Below are 21,214 nucleotides of genomic sequence, written 5' to 3'. Positions count from 1 at the left end.
TCAGCATCTAAGACCCTCCTCCAGGTGCCTCCTTGGAGGGAGGCTCGGAGGGTGGCAACAAGGGAGAGAGGGCCTTCTCAGTGCTGGCCCCCCAATTATGGAATGATCTCCCCAATGAGGCCTGCCTGGCAGCCATATTGTTATCTTTTCAACGCCTGGTTAAAACTGCTCTCTTCTCTCAGACATTTGGCAGCATATAATGAGTTTTTAATCAGGTCCTGGATTGTCTTTGATCGATTGTTTAAAAATTGTTTTTAGATATATGTTGTCTCTGTGTGTGCTCTTTGTTTATATGTTTATATGTTTATATGTAAATGGTTTTGCACTTTGTATAATGTATTTTAATGGTTTTTAATTTCTGTGAACTGCGCAGAGAGCTTCGGCTGTGGGACGGTATAGAAATGTAATAAATGAATGAATGAAAATGAATCATCCCTTAATGCCAATCTCTGATTGGAAATCAAGATGTGTTTGAAATGAGCACTGTGCCAAAATGTCCCCCATCCCAATTTTGCAGCCACATTTACAAGCTGTGAACGCTGAGGTGCACTTTGGTGATTTTCAGGGGCAGGAGGGGTGAATTTTAGCAGCAGGAAGAAACTCACTGGCACTTCTCTTGCTCTTTGCTCGGCGGCTGCCATTTTGTTTTCCCCAGAATGTCCCTCGGAATGCTTTGGTGGGGACGCAAGAGAGGGTGTTCTTGGTGGCCACTCCCAGGCTCTGGAACTCCCTGCCGGGGAAGGCTAGGTTGGGCCCCTCCCTGCTGCCCTTCCACAAGCAGGCAAACACATTTTTATTCAGGCAGACCTTTGGCATATAAGCTGGTCAGTTGCTGAAGGGGGTTTAATTGGTTCGTGCTGTTTATTTCTTTTATTGTTGTTTTTAATTGTTTTTAATTTATTTGCACTTATGCTATGTTTTAATTAATATTTTTTTCTTATAAATGGATTATCGCTGGCCTCCTTGAGCACATGTTTTTGGCAGAAAAATATATTAACTAGATAATTTATATTTAATTTCTAAATAGATTTATTTAACTAGATAAATACATAAATTATGCTCCATCGTGGTGTAAAATTCTAAGGGGTATTCTGGGTAAACCTCCCATTCCTTGGCTTACCCAAAATGCCCCTTAGAATTTTATGCCATGATTTGCCTCATGTCTCCAAATGTCACCCCAACCTACCTCGCAAAAATGTGTCAGAAGAAGAGCAATTTCTCCCTGTCTTTTGCCCCCTCCCCAAAATAACAGCCCAGCATTCCAAATTTTGAGGTTTGGGTCCAGGTGTATTCAGTTCCACATCTTCTCTTCACTTTGACCCCTGCACATACTTATCAGAGTTGATGTTTCGCTGGTGGCTGTTAATGTGGCTTCAGTCTCCTGGATGTCTTCAGCCGCTGTGCTCCCAAGGGACGTCTCTGTCTTTTCTGGAGCATTGGTTGGGTTCCTTCTGTTACTTCTAGCTTGGGAGAGATTTTTGAGCTCTTCAACTGTAAAAGCCAATGTGTCAGTGGATTTGAGTCAGTCATGTAATCAAGCAAGATTAAGATGTGTGCACATTTCAGGTACTTTCATAGGCTGGGATCCTCAATATTGAGAAGGGTGGTGTATATACTGGCACAGTGTACAGTATAAATTACACCCTTCTGAGGCTCTCTGTACTGCAGAGTTCCCCAAAGTTGGGGTAGCCTCCAAAGTAGGGATGGCGGAGAATTCCGCTACAGACTCCAATGAGGCCGGATTCTTAGAATCTGCCCCCCCCCCCCGAGTCTGTGGCAGAACGGACCACTCACCTCCGCCACCCCGCGAAGTTCGCACCAGCTGGATCCTACCTGTCGCCACCAGATCCGGGTCCATCCGCTGCCAGACTGCGGACGCAAATGGCATCCGGCGTAGCAGACACCATTTGCGCCCCTGCTCTTTGCCATGACAGGCTACATAAATCTTTTTAAAAAAGATTTATGTAGCCTATCACTGCAAAGGGCAGGGATGCAAATGGCGTCTGCTACGCCGGATGCCATTTGCGTCTGCAATCCGGCAGTCCGGCAGCGGACGGACCCGGCCAGCAGCTCCACGGACTCACCGTGGAGCGGAGCTGGCCAGGGAGGATTCCGGGGGGGGGGAATGGATCGCCTCCCCCCTGTGGACCCCCCAGAGAACTCAGGTAGGTGGGGTTCGTACACCCCTACTCCAAAGCAGCTTCCAATCCAGTGCAAGGAACTGTGTTCAGACAAAGACATCAAGGAAGGCCCATTTCACGTGTAGCTTGGGTGAATACATAAATTGGCCATAGATTTGGACCTAGCTAGGGATGGATCAAAATTTTGTTTTTGCTTGCAAAACATGCAAGCATGCCCTGTTTGAAGCTCTGATCCCCAGTTCGGCACGTGGTGATGGCCACCAATTTGGATAGCTTTAAAACAGGGTTAGAAAAATTCCTGGAGGAGAGGGCTGTCAATGGCTACTACTTGATGGCTCTGTGCTACCTCCGATGTCAGAGGCAGTGAGCCTATGTACAATCGGGAGAGTTGCTGGGGAACTTGAGTGGGATGGTGCTGTTGCACTCATGTCCTGCTTGTGCATTCCTAGTCAACAGCTGGCTGGCCACTGTGTGAACAAAATGCTGGACTGGACTAGATGGACCTTTGGTCTGATCCATCAGGGATCTTCTTATATTCTTATGTGCAATGGCTACTAGTCCCGATGGTTATATTCAGGATCAGGGGCAGTGTGCGTCTGAGTACCATGTACTGGGAATGGATACACTATCCTGGATACACTATCAGAGTGCTCAGAGTTCTGTTCTGAATGGCAGGGTTGGCAAATATTCTCATATATAAGGAATGTGGAAGCAGGTGAACACCAGTTGCTGGGGAACATGGGTGGGAGGGTGCTGTTGCCCTCATGTCCTTCTTGTGGGTTTCCTGTGGGCAGCTGGTTGGCCACTGTGGGAACAGAATGCTGGACTAGAGGGACCCGTAGTCTGATCCAGCAAGGCTGTTCTTATGATCTTATGTTCTCATGATTTGCAAAACATCCCTAATTTGCACAAATTGGGAATTTTTCACAAATCAAACTGCGAATCAGGAACGAGATCAATGCAGGCACATGTTCGATAATTTACAAATATTTTCGGCAGACACGTGCTCACGCTTGTGTGGCACACAGCGCTGCTCCCATCCAGGGTAGCTATGCCTCCCCAGAAGTTGTTTGGACCATGCTAACTCCAACCAGCTATCAGTACTTCCCAGAGCAGCTCTCAGACACTGCTGGAACAATTAGCTGCTTGGAAGATGCTCCTACAATATTTGTTTCCTACATTGCTCCCTGGTCCTTTTCCCTGCTACAAGCTGATAGGATGGTTCTCACAGAGGATTCAACTATCAATGGTTACTAGCCATGATAGGTATGTATTACCTCCAGTATCACAGACACTTGCCTCTCAACACCAGTTGCTGTGGAACATGAACAGGAGGATGCTATAATTGGACTCATGTCCTGCTTGTGGGTTTCCCAGAGGCATCCAGTTGGCCACTGTGGGAACAGTATGCTGGACTAGGTGGACCTCTTATATCTTTGAGCAATCTTCCCCAACATGGTACCTTCCAGATGTTTTGGACCTCAACTCCCAGCATTCCTAAATAGCAGGCATGCTGGCCTGGGCTGATGGGACCTGAAGTCTAAAACATCTGAGGGCACCAGGACTGTTCTTGGCCGTAACTTGCATCTGGGTTCTACTTCTGCTTTTCCTACCTCTGCTTTCTCCCTGTTGGCCAATTCACCAGTAACAACCCTGTTTGTTTAGCCAAGACCATACTTCTGTACTTGCTCTGCCAGGCCACCCTTGCTATAGCCGTCGCCTGGACGTGAACCTAGCAAAGACGTCTAGCAACATGAACTCAGCCTTGGCGGTCCACATGACTGAGACATCTAGGGATGTTGCAAGCGCCCAACTTAGTCTGGGAGGCTGGCAAAATGCCTCACACAGGGCGCCTGCTCACCAAACTTCAGGGCACTGACGGGCCCGTCCAATGAGTGCCCTGGAGCTCAGCAAGTGGCCAGGAACAGCTTGGACTTGGCTGCCCAGTTGGCTTTCCTAGACCGCCAACCAGGCAGGAGGAAGAGGAGGTGGCTCCCCATCACAGGCACCCACCTGGATGCTTCCCATGCTCACCCCATCCAGTGAGCACCAGCCATTTTGCTGACTTTTTTTTTTAACAAAAAAAGGGAATTAAAAGAAACTGCACATATTTAATGATGTGCATTTTTTAAGCCCCCCCCCCTTTTTTTAAAGTCATCGAAAGGCAGGCACTCGCCGGGGTGAGTGCAGGCGTCGTGCCAAGCTCCTGGGGCCTCGAGCGCAGGTCAGGGGGGCGAGCGGGGGGCACTTCAGTGGGTGCCTGGAGAACCTGGGGTGGGTGGGTGGGGTTCGCACATCCTTAGCGATAGCAAGGAAGCAAAAGCCACACTTACTCACAAATTTCCTCCTGACAAAGAGGGCCTCCTGGGAACCATTAAGGATGTAGATTTGCAGGGTGTACTCTTTTGTGGGACTCAACCCCCCCACCGTAGCTTTCGCTGTTTTGGTTTTTAACATGACTTCCTGTTCAGAGTCACCTGTAACAGGCAGAAGAGGGGAATAATGATGGCAATCCAGAAACAGAGCTCAAAGTCTACTCCAGTCACACAAAAATCCACTCTTGGTTTCCCCCCAGAACCTTCTTCCATCTTTGCAGCCTGATTTAGAAAGAGATGAAAGAAGCCTTTGTGGTGTTGCTGCTATTAAACAGCTGGTAGTCAGAAACCCTTGGTGATCTCCTGCAAATCACCCAGAGATCTACTTGTAGATCCTGTTCTAACTTCTGCTCACCCCTGGCTTCAAGCTGCAAATGGTCATCAAGTGCCATTTTCCCCAGAATGAACCCTATAGCCCACCATTGCCATCTTCCAGGCTATACAAAATCCAAAAGAGAGATAGTGCCATTTTTTTATCATCAAGGTACATTTTTACACTGCCGCCTGAGGTTTAGACAGGGTTGCTGTCATTGAGAAATGTTCCCATTTTTAGAGTGATCCCTGATTGTCTAGGATCACCCATGTAATCAGTAAAGGAACCTGTGCTCTCACTTGCCCTTTGTGACGTCAGCACACCACTATATCTGATTGGCTACATAGTGTTGTTACACCATCATGCACAGTACATGATGCCTGATAGGCTGGGATCACTCCGTGAGAAATGAAATAGGAAAAAACAGATTAAGGATTTTTCAAGTGGAAACTGCCACTCCCCAAATCACTACATCTGAGGCAAAACAGAAACAAAAACTGGAGAATATTTGACTCAAGACTAAATTAGATGGAGGCTTGCTCTGATCCAGCAGAGCTGTTCTCATGCACATCACCTTTCCCATTTCACAGCAAACATGATGGCATGAAATATTAACACCTTTCACTGCCTTGTGAGCATCTGCATGTGTGTGTTTTTAAAAACCCAAATGTGATCAAACACTTGGGTTAATTACATCACAAGGAATCTACTTTACCCATCAGGAATTCTGTGGCATCCACTGAAATCTTGGAACCCATCCAGAATTGGTTTATACCTGATTTTACAAACCTATTATTGGCTTAAAATGCTGGAATGACAAGACTGCATATTTTCCATATTTGTGTGAATTAAAAAAGGGAAGGTTAACAGTATGAGCCTATATGGCACATGTTATAAATGGAAGGTCATTCTGCCATTGACCACAAGGAGAGCAGAGAGTAGTATGTGATGGTCAGTTTCACATGAAAGCACCAGAGACATTTATGCTAGGATGCAAAGGTGACCTTTGATCAGTGAAAAGGCCTTGCATAGGTTTGGTGGGGTTCTCCTTTTAAAAGAGGACTAAATTTTGAGGGCAGAAATGTGTATCTCCTGGGTGAAAGCACAGCAGTCTACTCAAATGTGCAAGAAAGCTATTCTTGTTTGGTAATAACATTCATGCTTGTATTATTAAAGACCCTATTCATTTTGTTGTTGATTCATTAAAATCACATTCATTTTGTTATTCATTTGTTAAATCTGCATTCATTTCATTAATCACATGTGTTTCTTCTTCTTCGTCTTCGTCTTCGTCTTCTTCTCCTCTCTCTCTCTCTCTCTCTCTCTCTCTCTCTCTCTCTTTCTCTCTCTCTCTCTTTCTCTCACTGTTGTTTTTGCCACTGTCTGTGGTGGAGAGTGGAGACAGCAGTGGAGCTAATGGAGATATCCCAAGGTGGTTTGCTGCCCGAGGCAAAATGGCACAACCTGTCTGCACCATAGAATCATAGAATAGTAGGGTTGGAAGGGGCTTACAAAGCCATCGAGTGACCCCCTGCTCAGTGCAGGAATCCAAGTCAGAGCATCCCTGACATTCGATGTACAGAAGTTAACTAGACTGGTGATGGAATCTTACTTCAATGCTGGCTGCCTATACTGTACTTGAGGGAAGCAGCCAGCCAGCTTATGGGGTACAGGGCAGGCAGTATGGTGAACATACAGCTCTCTTCTCCCACACCTCACCACCATTCCCTGCTCCCTGAGATCTACAACCTGAGGCAGCCACTTCATTCTGCCTAATGGTAGTGCTGGCCATGGGAGCTACTTTTGATAACTGCCTCATGGTGGCCACCATTTTAGTTTCCAGAAGGCCCCAGACTTTGTGTCATTCCAGGGCATTCTACAAAAATAAAATGGCAGTCCCCATGGGCAGCTGCAATTCTGCCCCCCCCCATGTCCTGAAATTATACAACATCCAGGACATTCTGGAAAAATAAAATGGCAGTGTTGAGGAGGACATCTTCTGCCCTTGAAGAAGGTAGGGCTCCCATCTCCAAATGAGTGATGAATGAGTAAAAATTGAGTGATGAAAGTGAATATCCCACTGGTATCCATTTGTTATTCATAGAATCATAGAAGAGTAGGGTTGGAAGGGGCCTATGAGACCGTAGAGTCCAACCCCCTGCTCAATGCAGGAATCCAAGTCAGAGCATCCCTGACAGATGGCTGTCCAGCCTCATCTTGAATGCCTCCAGTGTGAGAGAGCTCATCACCTCCCTGGGTAATTGGTTCCATTGTCATATTGCTCTAACAGTCAGAATGTTTTTCCTGATGTTCAGCGAGAATCTGGCTTCCTGTCACTTGAGCCATGATTCCATGTCCTGCACTCTGGGATGATCGAGAAGAGATTCTGGCCTTCCTCTCTGTGACAGCCTTTCAAGTACTTGAAGAGTGCTATCCCATCTCCCCTCAGTCTTCTCTTCTCAAGGCTAAACATGCCAGTCCTTTCAGTCTCTCCTCATAGGGCTTTGTTTCCAGTCCCCCGATCATCTTTGTTGCCCTCCTCTGAACCCTCTCCAGCTTGTCTGCATCCTTCTTAAAGTGCGGTGCCCAGAACTGGACACAGTACTCCAGATGAGGCCCAACCAGTGCTATTTTTGGCATTTGGTTCATAATAAATGAAAAATGAATTGAATGGGTCCCACAGGTCCAGCACAAGCACACAGCATACTGGGGCAAGCGTGGGACCACCTCTACTGCTGCCAGGCCCACCACTGGTGCTACTGTGGTGGTTGGCCACTTGCCTGCCCATGGCAGTGGCCAGTTAGGGATACATGGACTCACCACTGCCCGGTTTTGTGGGGCACTCGCTGAGCTGCTGTCAGCACAGCTCACTCCCCACAGACCCAATCGCTGAGCCTCTTAGCTCACCCTTCACCAAGCAGCTGCATGCCCGGCAAGCAGGTCCAGCAGCTGCCTATCCTCTTAGCGAGCCACCGTTTGGCTTAAAAATGGCAGTTTGGGGATTTCCAGGAATCTAATGCTGCATAAATGGTGGCCATAAAGGGGCCATTTACACAACATTATAGGCTGTTGGGGATTCAAAGACTGCCCTGCCTCTTTCAACCCCCTTGGCTCCACCTCTTGCGACCCTCTTGGCATTGTCTCTGCTGACCTGAGGGTCAGCAGTCTCAAGGACTGCTCCACCAGTCAAATTGGCCAAGAGCCTCCACTGCTGGAAGAACAGGTTCTGCTGGCCTTCTTGCTCTCAGGATTCCCTTTTTGCCCTGCTGAGAACTCCAAAAGCCAAATCAAAACACAGACAAGAGGCTTTTATTCCACGGCTTTAATCCATTTACTCTAATGAGGTATACAGATGCAAATTGCTAGTGACTCCCAGACTACAAAGGAAAAGCCTTCAAGGAGTTCAAAGGGGGCCACCGTTTGGGAAAAGGCAGCAAACTATCCTAATTTAAGGGGTGGGAGGGGAAGAGCTCCCTCTCTCCCGTGACACCTCTAGATGCAGCTGTTGACGCCGAGCCAATCGGGCAGACTGCCTAAGCTCTGCCCCTGCCATCTCCTGCTTGTGTCTGCGTCTGCACCTGGCATCTAAGAGTTCAGGTTCTCCTGCCCCCGCTTCCCCCTGTCCGTTATCTATCACAGGGATGTGAGAAGGGGGGCTCTCTCCATCCAGCTGTTCCTCTGAAGCCTGGGAAAGTTCCTCCTCCATGTTTTGCAGCTCTTCCTCAGAATCTGAACTGCTCTGCCACTCTGTGTGCTCAGAGGCAACCCTGACACTTATGGCCCTAGTTGACTGCAGTCCTCTGCTAGGAGAACAGCTCCTTATTGGAGAATATTTCAGCCAGCACATCCTGCCATGCACCATCCAAGGTCCTGCCTTGTCTTCTGCTTTGTCCTCCTTGTCTGATGTGACCCAGAACAGACAGTGAGCACTGAGTTGCAGTCTGCTTCCCCCAGGCCTTATTCCTGGTCAGGATACAAAGGTGGAATAATGAAGCCCAGGGTGTCAGATAGTTTGGGTGCATGGCTTCCTGCTGCAGTCAGTGGCACCACCACCAAAATTATGGGTGGGCAGCCCACTCATTTATCCACAAAAAAGCCAGGGGGGGAGGGCCCACCAATGGTACTCTGCCTGTCCCTCCCCCCACAAAATCCTAGAGCCATGTCTGGATCCACATTGAGTTCAATTCACTGCAAAACCTGTGCACATCCCTACTCAAAACCTGTCTCCTTCCAGGAAGAACCAAACCCAACCTCCTCAGTTATGTACCTGCCATGGGCTTCACACGAACTTTGTACCCATTGGTGTTCCCTTCTGTTTCTTTCCATTTCATCTGCAACCTGTCTTCTGATAGGACTGTCAGCTTCAACCGGTTTGACCCTGGAGGAAAAACATCGACACCTTTTAAACTGAAGGCAGGAAGTTACTTTTGGAGGGCGGAGCACTCTGGTATGGACACAAGAGCACAAAATTGCATGCACCAGGACATCAATTGTGAATGCACACTTAAGTGGCTATTTGCCCTGCAGATGAATCCAGGACCCTCACGCAGGTTTTGAGGTTCAAAAGAATACTTGAAGATGCCCAGTTTCATGCATTCACCCCCACATCAAGTCACATGATTCTCATCTTGCACCTCGGTATTTCATCCTAAGCTGCGAAGCCGGGGGGGTGGGCAGGGGAGTAATATACGTATGATTTTGTATTCTGAGGGTGGTGTACAATCAATAGTAAAATGAAAATGAAAACATAAAACAAGAACAAAATTAAAGCTCAGAAACAGCAGCTGTTAAACCAATAAAATGCCATAAAAATAAATCGATCATAAAACAGGCAGAAATCCCTGGGCAATTTTTAAAAAAGAAGTCTTGATATGGCAGCAAACAGATGCAAAGTGTACATCAGGCAAGCCTCTCTGGGTAAGGCATTAAACACCTCCAGACCCTAGCATGCTAAAGGAACAACTCAAACAAGTCTCATTTTGAGAGGGCAGGTGCCAAAATAATCCTGATCTCCCTCCATCTATCGTCCCAAAAAGATGGGATGCAGGGTAGGGCCACACATGAGCAGAAATCTGGAGCTGCCACTGACTGAAAAGACAGTCCTGTGTCATTTCTCTCTGTAATGTGTCATTCACCTTACCCTGTGTCCTGATGTCATTGACCAGAATGGTACTCCGCCCCCACCCACTCACCAGCAGCGGTCAATGATGTGGGGAAATACACAGCATGATGGTGTCACAATATGGGGTAAGTGGAACTACACAGTATGCACAGAGTGGGGAACTTGACTTGGGACTGCTGTTTTTGACAGCAGCTCTGTGTTGCTGATAGCTGATGATTCCACACACAGAGTTCAGTCTCTCCTACAAAACAGGATAACCAGTGTCATGCCAAGAATTCCAAAATATCTCTTTACATTAAATGTTTTGGAAAGATACAACAGTCCTGGAGATCCTGGACTCTGCTGAGCAAGCAGCTATAGCTGGCAGCTTCAAGGCCACCTGTTCAAAAAATGCAAAACTTGAGACAGTGTAAGTAGGGATGTACGAAACACTTACCTGGTTTCGTCCAGGGACATCTGCGGTGGGGGGGAGGCACTCTGTCCCTCCCCCTGAAATTCTCCCTGGCCGGCTCCACTCTGCAGTGACTCCGCAGAGCCACCGGCCGGGGCCGCCCACAGCTGGACAACCGGCCGTTGGGCTGTGCAGAGACGCAAAAGGCGGCCGCCATAGCCGCCATTTGTGTCCCTGTCATTCGCCATGATAGGCTATGTATATATTTATGTAGCCTATCATGGCAAAAAAAGGGAACGCAAATGGTGGCAGCTACGGCGGCCGCCATTTGCGTTCCTGTTTTTTTACAGTGATAGGCTATGTAAATATTTACGTAGCCTATCATGGCGAAAGACAGGGGCACAAATGGCATAGCGGCTGCCATTTGCACCCCTGTCTTTTTCAGTGATAGGCTACGTAAATATTTATGTAACCTATCACCGCAAAAAAACAGGAACGCAAATGGCAGCGGCTACGGCAGCCACCATTTGCGTTCCCTTTTTTGCTGTGATAGGCTACGTAAATATTTACGTAGCCAATCACAGCCTCCGCAGGGACACAAATGGCATCACTGCGTTAGCCGTGATAAGCTATGTAAATACTTACTTATTTATCAATAATGATGAAGCAAATGGCGGCCACAGATGTAAAGGTAGGTGCTCCATTTTGCGCGCCTTTTGCAGGGTGGTGGGGCGGGGGGCTTTGTTCTGCCGCGGATTTCGGGGGGCCGAATGCACTGGCATTTGGCCTCACTGAGATCCATGGCGGAATTCTCCAACCTCCCTAAGTGTAAGTAACAGCTCCCAACAGCCTATAGCTCAGCAAGAATAGTAGGTGCTTGCTTGTACCAGTTCTCTTCTGTGTAGGGAGGCAGGCTACTGAATCATTTTGGGTTAAAACTCTTACTACCAGTCAGTAACTCAGCCTGAGGAGGTGACAGATAGATAGATGATAGATAGATAGGACAGACAGACAGGATAGATGGATGGATGGATGGATGGATGGATATGGTAGACAGATAGATGATAGACAGACAGACAGACAGACAGACAGACCGTCAGACAGACAGACAGACAGACAGACAGACAGGATAGATAGATAGATAGATAGATAGATAGATAGATAGATAGATAGATAGATAGATCGATCAGACAGACAGACAGACAGGGTGGATGGATGGATGGATGGATGGATGGATGGATGGATGGATGGATGGATATGGTAAACAGATAGATGATTGATAGATAGATGATAGATAGATAGATAGATAGATAGGACAGACAGACAGACAGACAGACAGGATAGACAGACAGGATAGACAGACAGACAGACAGACAGACAGACAGAGAGTGATGATAGATAGATAGATAGATAGATAGATAGATAGATAGATAGATAGATAGATAGATGGATGGATGGATGGATGGATGAGAGATTTATTACAATCATAGATCAGCACAGGAGAGGCATTTTCAACCTTCTAGATTTGGGCGGGGGGAACTGCATAAATGCTGGGAAACAAGCTGCAGTTGGGAAATGAGGGTGGGGCCAGGTGTAGGGTGCATGGCCTTCTGGGGAACCCTGGACGATTGAACTGGGAGCCCCGGGGTGCCAATTTTGGCCCACCTGAGGTTTTGCATTCCTGCCATTAGTGCTCCATGCAGATGGGAACTCTAATCATGCGTGGCTCCCAATCTCATGAAGCATCACACAGCTGTACGCACATGGGCGCCCCTTTGCACACCTGTGGCTCTGTGTGTGTGGGTATCAGGGTGGACACTGAGCCCATAGAATCCCAGAGTAGTTCTGATTCTGAGGAAGAGGAGTCGCTCCTGGGAGGGGAGCGCGCTCCTCTTTCCCAGGGCCAACAGCTGACGGAGATTCCTCCCACCAGCATTCCTAGATTAGATAGCAGTCCAGGGAGTGACCGAGCGCGGGAAGTAGACTTGATGGACGCGCGACGCCGACGCAGAGAGCGGTGCCAAATGGAGGGCGCAGAAAGGAGGCGTAGTGCCCGGCTGGCGCGCAAACAACGGCTGCGCCCAGAGGATCCAAGGGAAAAGGGGAGGGACTCTCCCTAGACCTTAAGTTCAGGGGTCTGCCAGTAATTCCCTTTCAAACGGGAACCAACTGTTCCAACTTAGGGCATAGGTACTCTGCTGCTCAGATCTAGTTGCTACCTGTAGAGCTGTTAAGTTGTAAAAGAAGAATAAAGCTTTGAAAGGAATCCCTTTGTCTGTGTCTGGACTTGGCTACTGGATTAGACTGAGAGAGGCCTCCAAGGAGCCCTTGACAGCGGGTCAGGGCCAGTGGGGGAGGGGCCAATAGCATGATCGCATGCAGGGGAAGGGGTAAAAGGGGCTCATGTGCAGAAGTGTTGCAACTTGATTCAGCCTTGACAGTAGAAATTGTTGTTGAGCGTGCTGATAGCACTGGGGAAGCTACTATGGTGGGGAAGCTTCACGCTTCCCCAGTGGTTGTCCTGAGCTAAAAGTGATGTAAGCAGAGAGGCTGGTGGCTCCGGTGTCAGTGGGGTGGTGACTGCACTCTTGGTTTCAGTCAGATCCAGTGCTTCAGAACTTGGAGAGCTCCTTTAGACTTCTGTCTGGTTCTGACTGAACCCCAGAGCAGATTCACCACCCCACTGACATCAGAGCCACCAGACTCCACTGTACGTTCATAGCAGACCGGCCCACCAGCCTTGTATGCCCCCCGCCCCACTCCCAGGTGCTTGTTATGCCCTCTGACTTTGGAGCCTGTCTGGCGCTGCGAAAGACAAAGGAGCTGACGGTGTTGTTTGTTGAGCCTTGTCTATGGAATTCACGTTCTGCAGATGTGATGTCCACTTAAACATAGTTATATTATTATACATTGTTATATTAAACTATACAGTTCCCTGGCAGGGCTCTTAATGCAGGCCTCCAACAGGGTTTTTCCTAGCCTAGGGGTGGGCAGCACACAGCACCAGAGCCAGCGTGGTGTAGTGGTGAGAGTGCTGGACTCGGAGCCGGGAGATCTGGGTTCTAGTCCCTACTCAGCCATGGAAGCTCACTGGGTGACTTTGGGCCAAACACAGACTCTCAGCCCAACCCACCTCACAGGGTTGTTGTTGTGAGGATGAAATGGAGGAGAAGGAGGACTATGTACGCCGCCTTTGGGTTCCTTAAGGAGGAAAAAAGGCAGGATATAAAATGAAATAAATAAACACTCAGGCTGCAGCCACCCCCCTTGGTCTTTTTTGCATCCTCCGCTCCCCCACCACTGAAATTTTTATCAAGAATAGGGCAATTTTGCTTTATAAGAAGACATGCGGGAAGCACTGCCTTCCTTATAAAAAAAAATCATGTTTCTGGATGCCTCCAGGGAGTGCAGTTTTGCTTGTGCACCTTGCTTTAAAGCAAAATGGACCTTGGACCCACCTCAGTTACCCACCTCTGGCCTAGGAAAAAGTGGGAGAGGGAACTCTGGAAGCCGGGTTATACTTAAGGGGGATGACAGTACACAGTCAATTCGCTGTACCTAATCCAACAGATTGCCAGTCAACCAACTAGGCACGATACATGTTTGGTGGGCCTCATTTAGACTGGTGGCCCTGCCCAGGAGAAGCATAGGCCTGCTAACAGTCCATCATGTGGTGAAGCTGTTCCTGGACTGCACCAAGGGCGAGTGCAGATGGGTGCGCATTGCTCATATGCTCAAACAGATATGACTTCCTTACAAAAAAACAGACTACCAGCCCATCTAGTCTGCCATTGTCTAATTTCACTGGCTGCAGTTCCCCAGGGCCTCCGTAAGAATTCTTTCCCAGCCATGCTGTCTGGGATCCTTTTAACAGGAATTGCCAAATATTGAACCCAGGGCTTTCTTAAGGTGGCCACTTGGGAATTGCCAAAAAAGAGGAAATGCATCACCAGAAAAGAGGACAAAAGAGGACTGTGATTTGCATAAAATATGCATATGCTAATTTATATGTACAGATGCAAATTTAGAAATGATTCCTATGATTTACAGCTCAGACAGCTCATCTCTTCATACTGTGCAAGACTGTGACCAGGTGACCTGTGTGCCTCCCTGTCTGCTCTGCTGCCAAGGCGTTAACTGTTGATGGGTAACAGTTCTTATGGTTGATTGCCTATAAACCGGAATTGGACAGGGCACCCCTTCAATGGAGGACACCTTCAAATAGAGAACGGTCCTCTGGCAGCCCTTCAAACAGAGGGTTGCCCTCTGGAACAGACGACAGATGGCCACCCCAGGTCACCTTCTGCATGAAAAGCGTGTGCACTCGACTGAGCTACGGCCGCTCCTCTCTCTCTCTATCTACACACACACACACACACACACACACACACACGCAAGAAATGACCAGGTGTATCAGAGCTCTACAATGCAGCCTCCATGCCTCTGAAAAGTTCTCATGCAAGCGCAACCAGAACAGAACATCAGTGGTCCAACGGGACATAACAACGGGCTCAGTCCCACATCTGTGTGCTTTAACCTTTTGGAGACAGCCTTTCAGCTTCCTGTAAGGAAATTGTTTCATGGGGGGAAACAAAGCCGAGATTCACAGGCTGTCCTGGCCAAAGCAGAAATGAAGGGCCTTCCATTCCCTTTTAAAGATGTGGAAGAGATTTCAGAGGTCCCGGTTGCATCGCCAAGCTGGAGCAAACACAGGGACGGCAAGCGGAGAACAACAAGGGGATTCATTTCCTGATCAAACAAGAGGCTGTTTCGAGTCAGCGTGCTCTGCCCAGCCCTCAGCTGTCACTCGGGGATCCCCAAAATGAGGAGACAAGAATGTTGGCAGCTAAATATGAAAATGAAGAGTTTATCTCATGTCCCCTCATATCCGGGATGCAAATCAGCAGTGTCCCCTTGAAAGGGTCCATTGTTAGCGTGCTGCGCAGCTGTGTTATTGTCACCTCGCTGTGCAACAGGCTTGTGAAAACAAGACGGGAGAGGGGCCAGGTAGGAGTAACATGTAATGAGTAAATATCACAAGCAAAATGAGTGGGCAGTGGGCTTTACTTTGCATCTCCTACTCTCAAAAAAGCCTGTTTCCCCCCTCCAAAGATGTAGGCCCTGCTGCGGTAGTAAATCTGTGCCTTGGCTGTACCACTTCAGACTACACATGGGGCTTACCTGGTTGGATGCTGATCCGTGGGGGCAGGGCATGGGGAGGAAACCCACCACATAGGAAACTCGTATCTGAGGGAGAAGAGTTCTAGCCTAGCCTTCTTGCTAACTTTGAAGTTTTTTAGGTTTTCCATAGGGGCGCATTCCGTCATGTACATCTCCCTGACCAGCTCAGGCAGAAAAGCTGACTTCTATGGGTCATACTATCAGGGCTAGCATCAAAGGTAGGCATGGTTGGGCACCTGCCAAGGGCCCACACCCCAGCAGGGGCTCACTGACAAGATCCCCCTGGAGTTGCTCCTCCTCTTCACCACTGCAACCTGCTTGTTCACCTGCCTCTCACTCTGGTCTAGAGAACAGAGGTGATGAAAAGGAGGAACAGTAGATGCCATGGCCTACTTGCTCCCTGGCTCTCTGCCTGGTGGGTAGGCAGGAGGTAGCAATCCTGAGGAAGAGGAGGAGAAGCAGTAGCAGCTGGTAACTATGGTGGTGAGAAGGTACACTCACTGTGGGAGGGGCGCCAGTGAAGGCACCTTGCCCAAAGGCCCACAGCACTGCTTCCTATCTATCCATCCTATCTATCTACCTACAGTGGCTGGCAGCAACTGAGGCAGGGGTCTTTTCCATCACCTGCAACGACATGGTCTTTTTTAACTGCAGATGACAGGATTTGGAGCTGGGACTTCATGCCTGCGAAGCGTGTGCTCTACCACTGAGCTACAGTCACTTTCCAGACACACAGCAGAACTAGGCCTAGGTCACAAAGCTCATTCCATTGCTCACTAGCAGGCTTGCTTGTCATGGCCATACAACAAGAATATGTTGAGCCTTTAAGGCAGGGCTCTCCAACATGTTGCCCACGGACACTTGGCACCCACCACGCTCCCTGCCCCTCCTGGCTTTTATCTTATTCCTTAATATATCTATTTACTTTAAAAATAATAACTGGGAAGCTGTCATGTTGCAAAGTGAAGCGCTGCCCTCCAGCGTCATCTTTATTTGGTTTCAAGAGAGTGTTTTTTGTGTTTTGGAGCTCTGCCTTGTACTTCGAAGCTTGGCCAGTTTACTTTTCTTTTAGCCTCACCAATTTGCCTTCTGGGAAAGGAGGGTTTTGCGACCGGCCACGCCCAACATGGCAGCCATTTTATGGGAGCGCCCACAGCACTCTCTCGACATCCCAAATGTGGTCTCCAGTCCAAAAAGGTCGGGGACCCCCTGCTTTAAGGCAACCTAGTGCCAGCAATGAGAGAATGTATGAATCCACTTCTTGGCAAGCGTGCCAACTTGGCAGTCCAGCCCCACATCATCACAACATGTAGCACAACACCTAACACAACTTTTGAAAAAAAAGAAAAAAAAAGAGTCGGATTTCTCCTTACCTTGACCACACACCTGCAATGTGATGTGACTCGCAAGCATTATGCAGGAAATCCAGAGAGGACCACGAGCCAGCATGATGACCTGGGCGTGTGCAAAAGAGAGCATCAGGATGATCCGGTGCATCCGCACTTGGCTACAGGATCGGACTCCAAGAGCGCTTATCAGTGGGACCTTCTCAAAACTGGGGAGAGGTAACGAGCGGGGTACCGCAGGGCTCGGTCCCGGGCCCAGTGCTCTTCCACATTTTTATGAATGACTTGGAGGAGGAGGTGCAGGGAATGCTGATCAAATCTGCGGATGACACAAAATTGGGCGGGATAGCGAATACCATGGAAGACAGAAACAGAATTCAAAGAGAATTTGGACCTTGAATGGGACCTTTGAATTTGGACCTTTGAATTTGGACCTTTGGATAATTGGACCTTTGGATAATTGGACCTTTGGATAATTTGGACCTTTGGACCTTAATTTGGACCTTTGGACCTTTTAATTTGGACCTTTGTCCATTTTGGACCTTTGGACCTTTGGACCTTAATTTGGACCTTTGGATAATTTGGACCTTTGGATAATTTGGACCTTTGAATTTGGACCTTGAATAGGACCTTGAATTTGGACCTTGAATGTCCCTGAATGGGACCTTCTCAAAACTGGGGAGAGGTAACGAGCGGGGTATCGCAGGGCTCAGTCCCGGGCCCAGTGCTCTTCCACATTTTTATGAATGACTTGGAGGAGGAGGTGCAGGGAATGCTGATCAAATCTGCGGATGACACAAAATTGGGCGGGATAGCGAATACCATGGAAGACAGAAACAGAATTCAAAGAGAATTTGATAGGCTGGAGCGCTGGGCAGAAAACAACAGAATGACATTTAATAGGGATCAATGCCAAGTTCTGCACCTAGAAAAAGAAACCAAATGCACAGTTACAAGATGGGGATACTTGGCTCAACTATACAACACGCGAGAAGGATCTTGGAATTGTTGTCGATCACAAGCTGAATATGAGCCAACAATGGCTGCAAAAATATGCTATTTGGGGCTGCATTAATAGAAGTAGAGCTTCCAAATCCCGGGAAGTACTAGTTCCCCTCTACTCAGCACTGGGTAGGCCTCATCTGGAGTACTGTGTCCAGTTCTGGGCACCACACTTTAAGAAGGATGCAGACAAACTGCTCTTCAAGAACCAGAAAGGTTGTCACAGAGAGGAAGGCCAGGTATCTCTTCTCGATCATCCCAGAGTGCAGGACACGGAATCATGGGCTGAAGTTACAGGGAGCCAGATTCCAGCTGAACATCAGGAAAAACATCCAGACTGTTAGACCAATACAACAATGGAACCAATTACCCGGGGAGGTGGTGGGCTCTCCCACACTGAAGGCATTCAAGATGAGGCTGGACAGCCATCTGTCAGGGATGCTCTGACCTGGCTTCCTGCACTGAGCAGGGGGTTGGACTCAATGGCCTTATAGGCCTGTTCCAAACCTACTATACTTTGGTTCTATGATTTTATGAGGACAACAAAGCACCTTTTGCCTGAGAAAATGCCCTCAACAACAGTACTTAATGTCTGAGGTGAATATCTGAGGTTCATGCCTGCCTGGAAGTCAAATGTTGGATGTGGTTACTCTGTGTTGAGAGTTTATTTAGGGAGCAATCTTATGGCCGCTCGACAGCGTTTGGGTGCCTTGGATGCTGTGGATCTCCTCCTCCAAGCTGGTAGTCAGATCTACACATGTGGAAGAAGAGAGCTGATGATGGATCTTCACTCCCCTCCCAGCCACCACAGAAAGCTTCTCTTATAAGGTCACGACTGTGCCCTCATAAGGGAAGTCAGAAATGAAGAAAAGGGGATGTTCCTATCTAGCTGCTTTTTGTATTTTAAATGGAGGAATGGAAGCGAAATTGCCTCCATCCTCCTCTTGCCCTGCCTGGGATCTTGCCGGAAGGGCATAGGGCAAGCAGAGGACTCCGAACCCAGAGCCCGCTGTCTACTGGGAGAGCAACCTATAGGATTGTGCCCTTAGTAATTTAAGGAGGGTTCAACATATGCTCATTTTATTTCCTGATGCCTGCAACATGACCACTTGGATGAATGAGGCATCATACACCATAAGCATCTAAGCAGCTTCACATTTATTGTAGGGCAGTAATTTAACATCATGAAGCAAAGATCTATCTCAGGTGTATGAAGGTTCTCCATAACGGAGGCCTGTGTGAAGCCTTGGTAAGCACATTAAGACCTCCAATGTTTTGCACTGCAGTTTGTAACATGGCCTCAGTAGTCAGTACTTCACAGAAGGGACTGGTGATTGGTAGGGCTGGGTGATTTTCAAGATTTCGTTTTCATGTTAGTGTGATACAAGTTCTATCCCATTTCATGCTAAAAAAAAATCCCATTTGCTTTCCAGCCCACATAACATATGCACTTCTTCGGCTGGAGACAAATGGCACAGAGCCAAAATAGCAGCATATTTTATCTTAACATTCTTACTGCCAGACTTAGGAGAGGCAGTTCAACTTTTTAGAATGGGGGGAAAAAACTGCACAAATGCTAGGAAATGGGGGAAAAACTGCACAAACGCTAGTCTGTGGCCACAGGGAAAGGCCAGAAGTGGGAGGCATGGCCATTTCGGGAACACCAGATGGCTGGATTGGGACCCCAGGCAGGCCAGATATGGCCCCCAGGACTCAGGTTCAACACCCCTGCTTTACATATATAGCCATGTATAGTTTATCCCAATCCTGTGACTTCTGAATCTCTCTTCGTTGTTGTTTTTTTAATGAGTTACTGGCCTCTTGATCTTTAATTAATGACTTCTCTGACTAAAGAGATTCATGAATTTATTATTTATTATTAGTACTGCACACTCTCGTTGACACGTTGAATTCACAGAAAAAGCATTTTGTGCCTTGAGACAGACAGATACAATAACTCCCCTTCTAGCAAAACTGGTAATTCCCTCTTATCATGTCAGTTTCTAGTTGGCAAGAAGAAGAACAGGGGAGGTGAGGAACAGTCACTTGCCCTTTGAAGCTAGGATCTGGTAAAAAAAATGCTGTAAGAAACAATGAGTGGGATGCCCTCGAAATAATAACACAGTGTCAGTCAATGAGTTCCTTTCCCCATTTTGCTTTCAGGAAAGGAAGCACTTGCAGGGGCTCTTATTCAAAGTTCAAATTGAATATCAAAAAGAATGTCAGTTTGGTGCTCTGACATTTCATTTCATATGAGAGCCACTGAGCATGATCCAATAGTTACCAACTATCAAATCATAAAGATGGAAGGCATCCTGGAAGATCATCTAATCTGACCCCCACCCCCCTGCTCAAGGCAGGATCTGTAGTGCATGATGCAACTTCAGCTTCCCTAACAGATAGCTGTTCAGCCTCTGCTTAAATACCTCCAGTGAAACACATCCAGCAAAGGACAGCCCTTCACCTCCCATGGCAATCTTTTTTGCTCTGTCAAACAGCTCTGCTAATTATTAGAAGTGTCTGCAAATATTTAGCTGAAATCTGCTTCCTTGCCATTTCCACCCATTGGGTCAAGTCCTGCCCTTTGTAGCATAAGAACATCAGAACAGCCATGCTGGATCAGGCCAAGGGTCCATCTAGTCCAGCATTCTGTTTACACAGTGGCCAACCAGCTGCCCATGGGAAACCCACAAGGAGAACATGAGTGCAACAGCAGCCTCCCACCCATGTTCCCCAGCAACTGGTGTATATAGGCATACTGCCTCTGATACTGGAGGTAGCATATAGTCATCAGGCCTAGTAGGCATTGGTAGCCTTCTCCTCCATGAATTTGTCTAACCCTCTTTTAAAGCCATCCAAATTGCTGGCCATCACTGCATCTTGTAGTAGCGAATTCCCATAGTTTAACTCTGTGCTGTGTGAAGAAGTCCTTCCATCTATCTGTCCTGAATCTCCCAGCAATTAACTTCATGGGATGTCCTCAGGTTCTAGTATTATGAGAGAGGGCGAAAAATGTCTCCCTAGCCACATTCTCCGCATTCTACATAATTTTGTACACCTCTGTCATGTTTCCCTTACCTTCCTTCTTTTCAGGCTAAACAATCCCAGCTGTTGTAACCTTCCCTGGAGTTGCTCCAGCCCCTTGATCATTTTAGGTGCCCTTTTCTGGACCAGAAGACCAGTCTGCTCCATCTTCTCTGTGACAGCCCTTCAGATACTGAAGACAGCTGTCACGTCTCCCCATAATCTTCTCTTCTCTGGGCTAAACATATCCAGCTCTTTCAACCATTTCTCATAGGACTTGGTTTCCAAACTTCTCCTCATAGGACTCTGTGTTGGGCTC

The 21,214-nt window shown here is 47.9% G+C and overlaps 1 protein-coding gene across 1 annotated transcript in view; it reads right to left on the bottom strand.

The window, feature by feature from the left end:
* The window catches only part of COL20A1 (collagen type XX alpha 1 chain), a 193,068-nt gene extending 176,096 nt beyond the window's left edge, over positions 1–16,972 (bottom strand). Inside the window, exons 1-4 of the mRNA XM_084854383.1 lie at positions 16,897–16,972; positions 9,097–9,207; positions 4,475–4,618; positions 1,333–1,491 (exon numbers count right to left, since the gene is read on the bottom strand). Coding sequence (XP_084710509.1) covers positions 1,333–1,491; positions 4,475–4,618; positions 9,097–9,207; positions 16,897–16,972 — 490 coding nt within the window. The remainder of the gene's footprint in view (positions 1–1,332; positions 1,492–4,474; positions 4,619–9,096; positions 9,208–16,896) is intronic.
* Between the last annotated feature and the right edge of the window lie 4,242 nt (positions 16,973–21,214).

The sequence above is a fragment of the Heloderma suspectum genome, chromosome 4, assembly GCF_057233095.1.
Source record: "Heloderma suspectum isolate Gila_16-S chromosome 4, 16-S_ref, whole genome shotgun sequence".
In the NCBI taxonomy this organism is placed as follows: domain Eukaryota; kingdom Metazoa; phylum Chordata; class Lepidosauria; order Squamata; family Helodermatidae; genus Heloderma; species Heloderma suspectum.
Note: the sequence above shows the minus strand (reverse complement) of the source record. Positions and strands in the feature narration are given on the sequence as shown.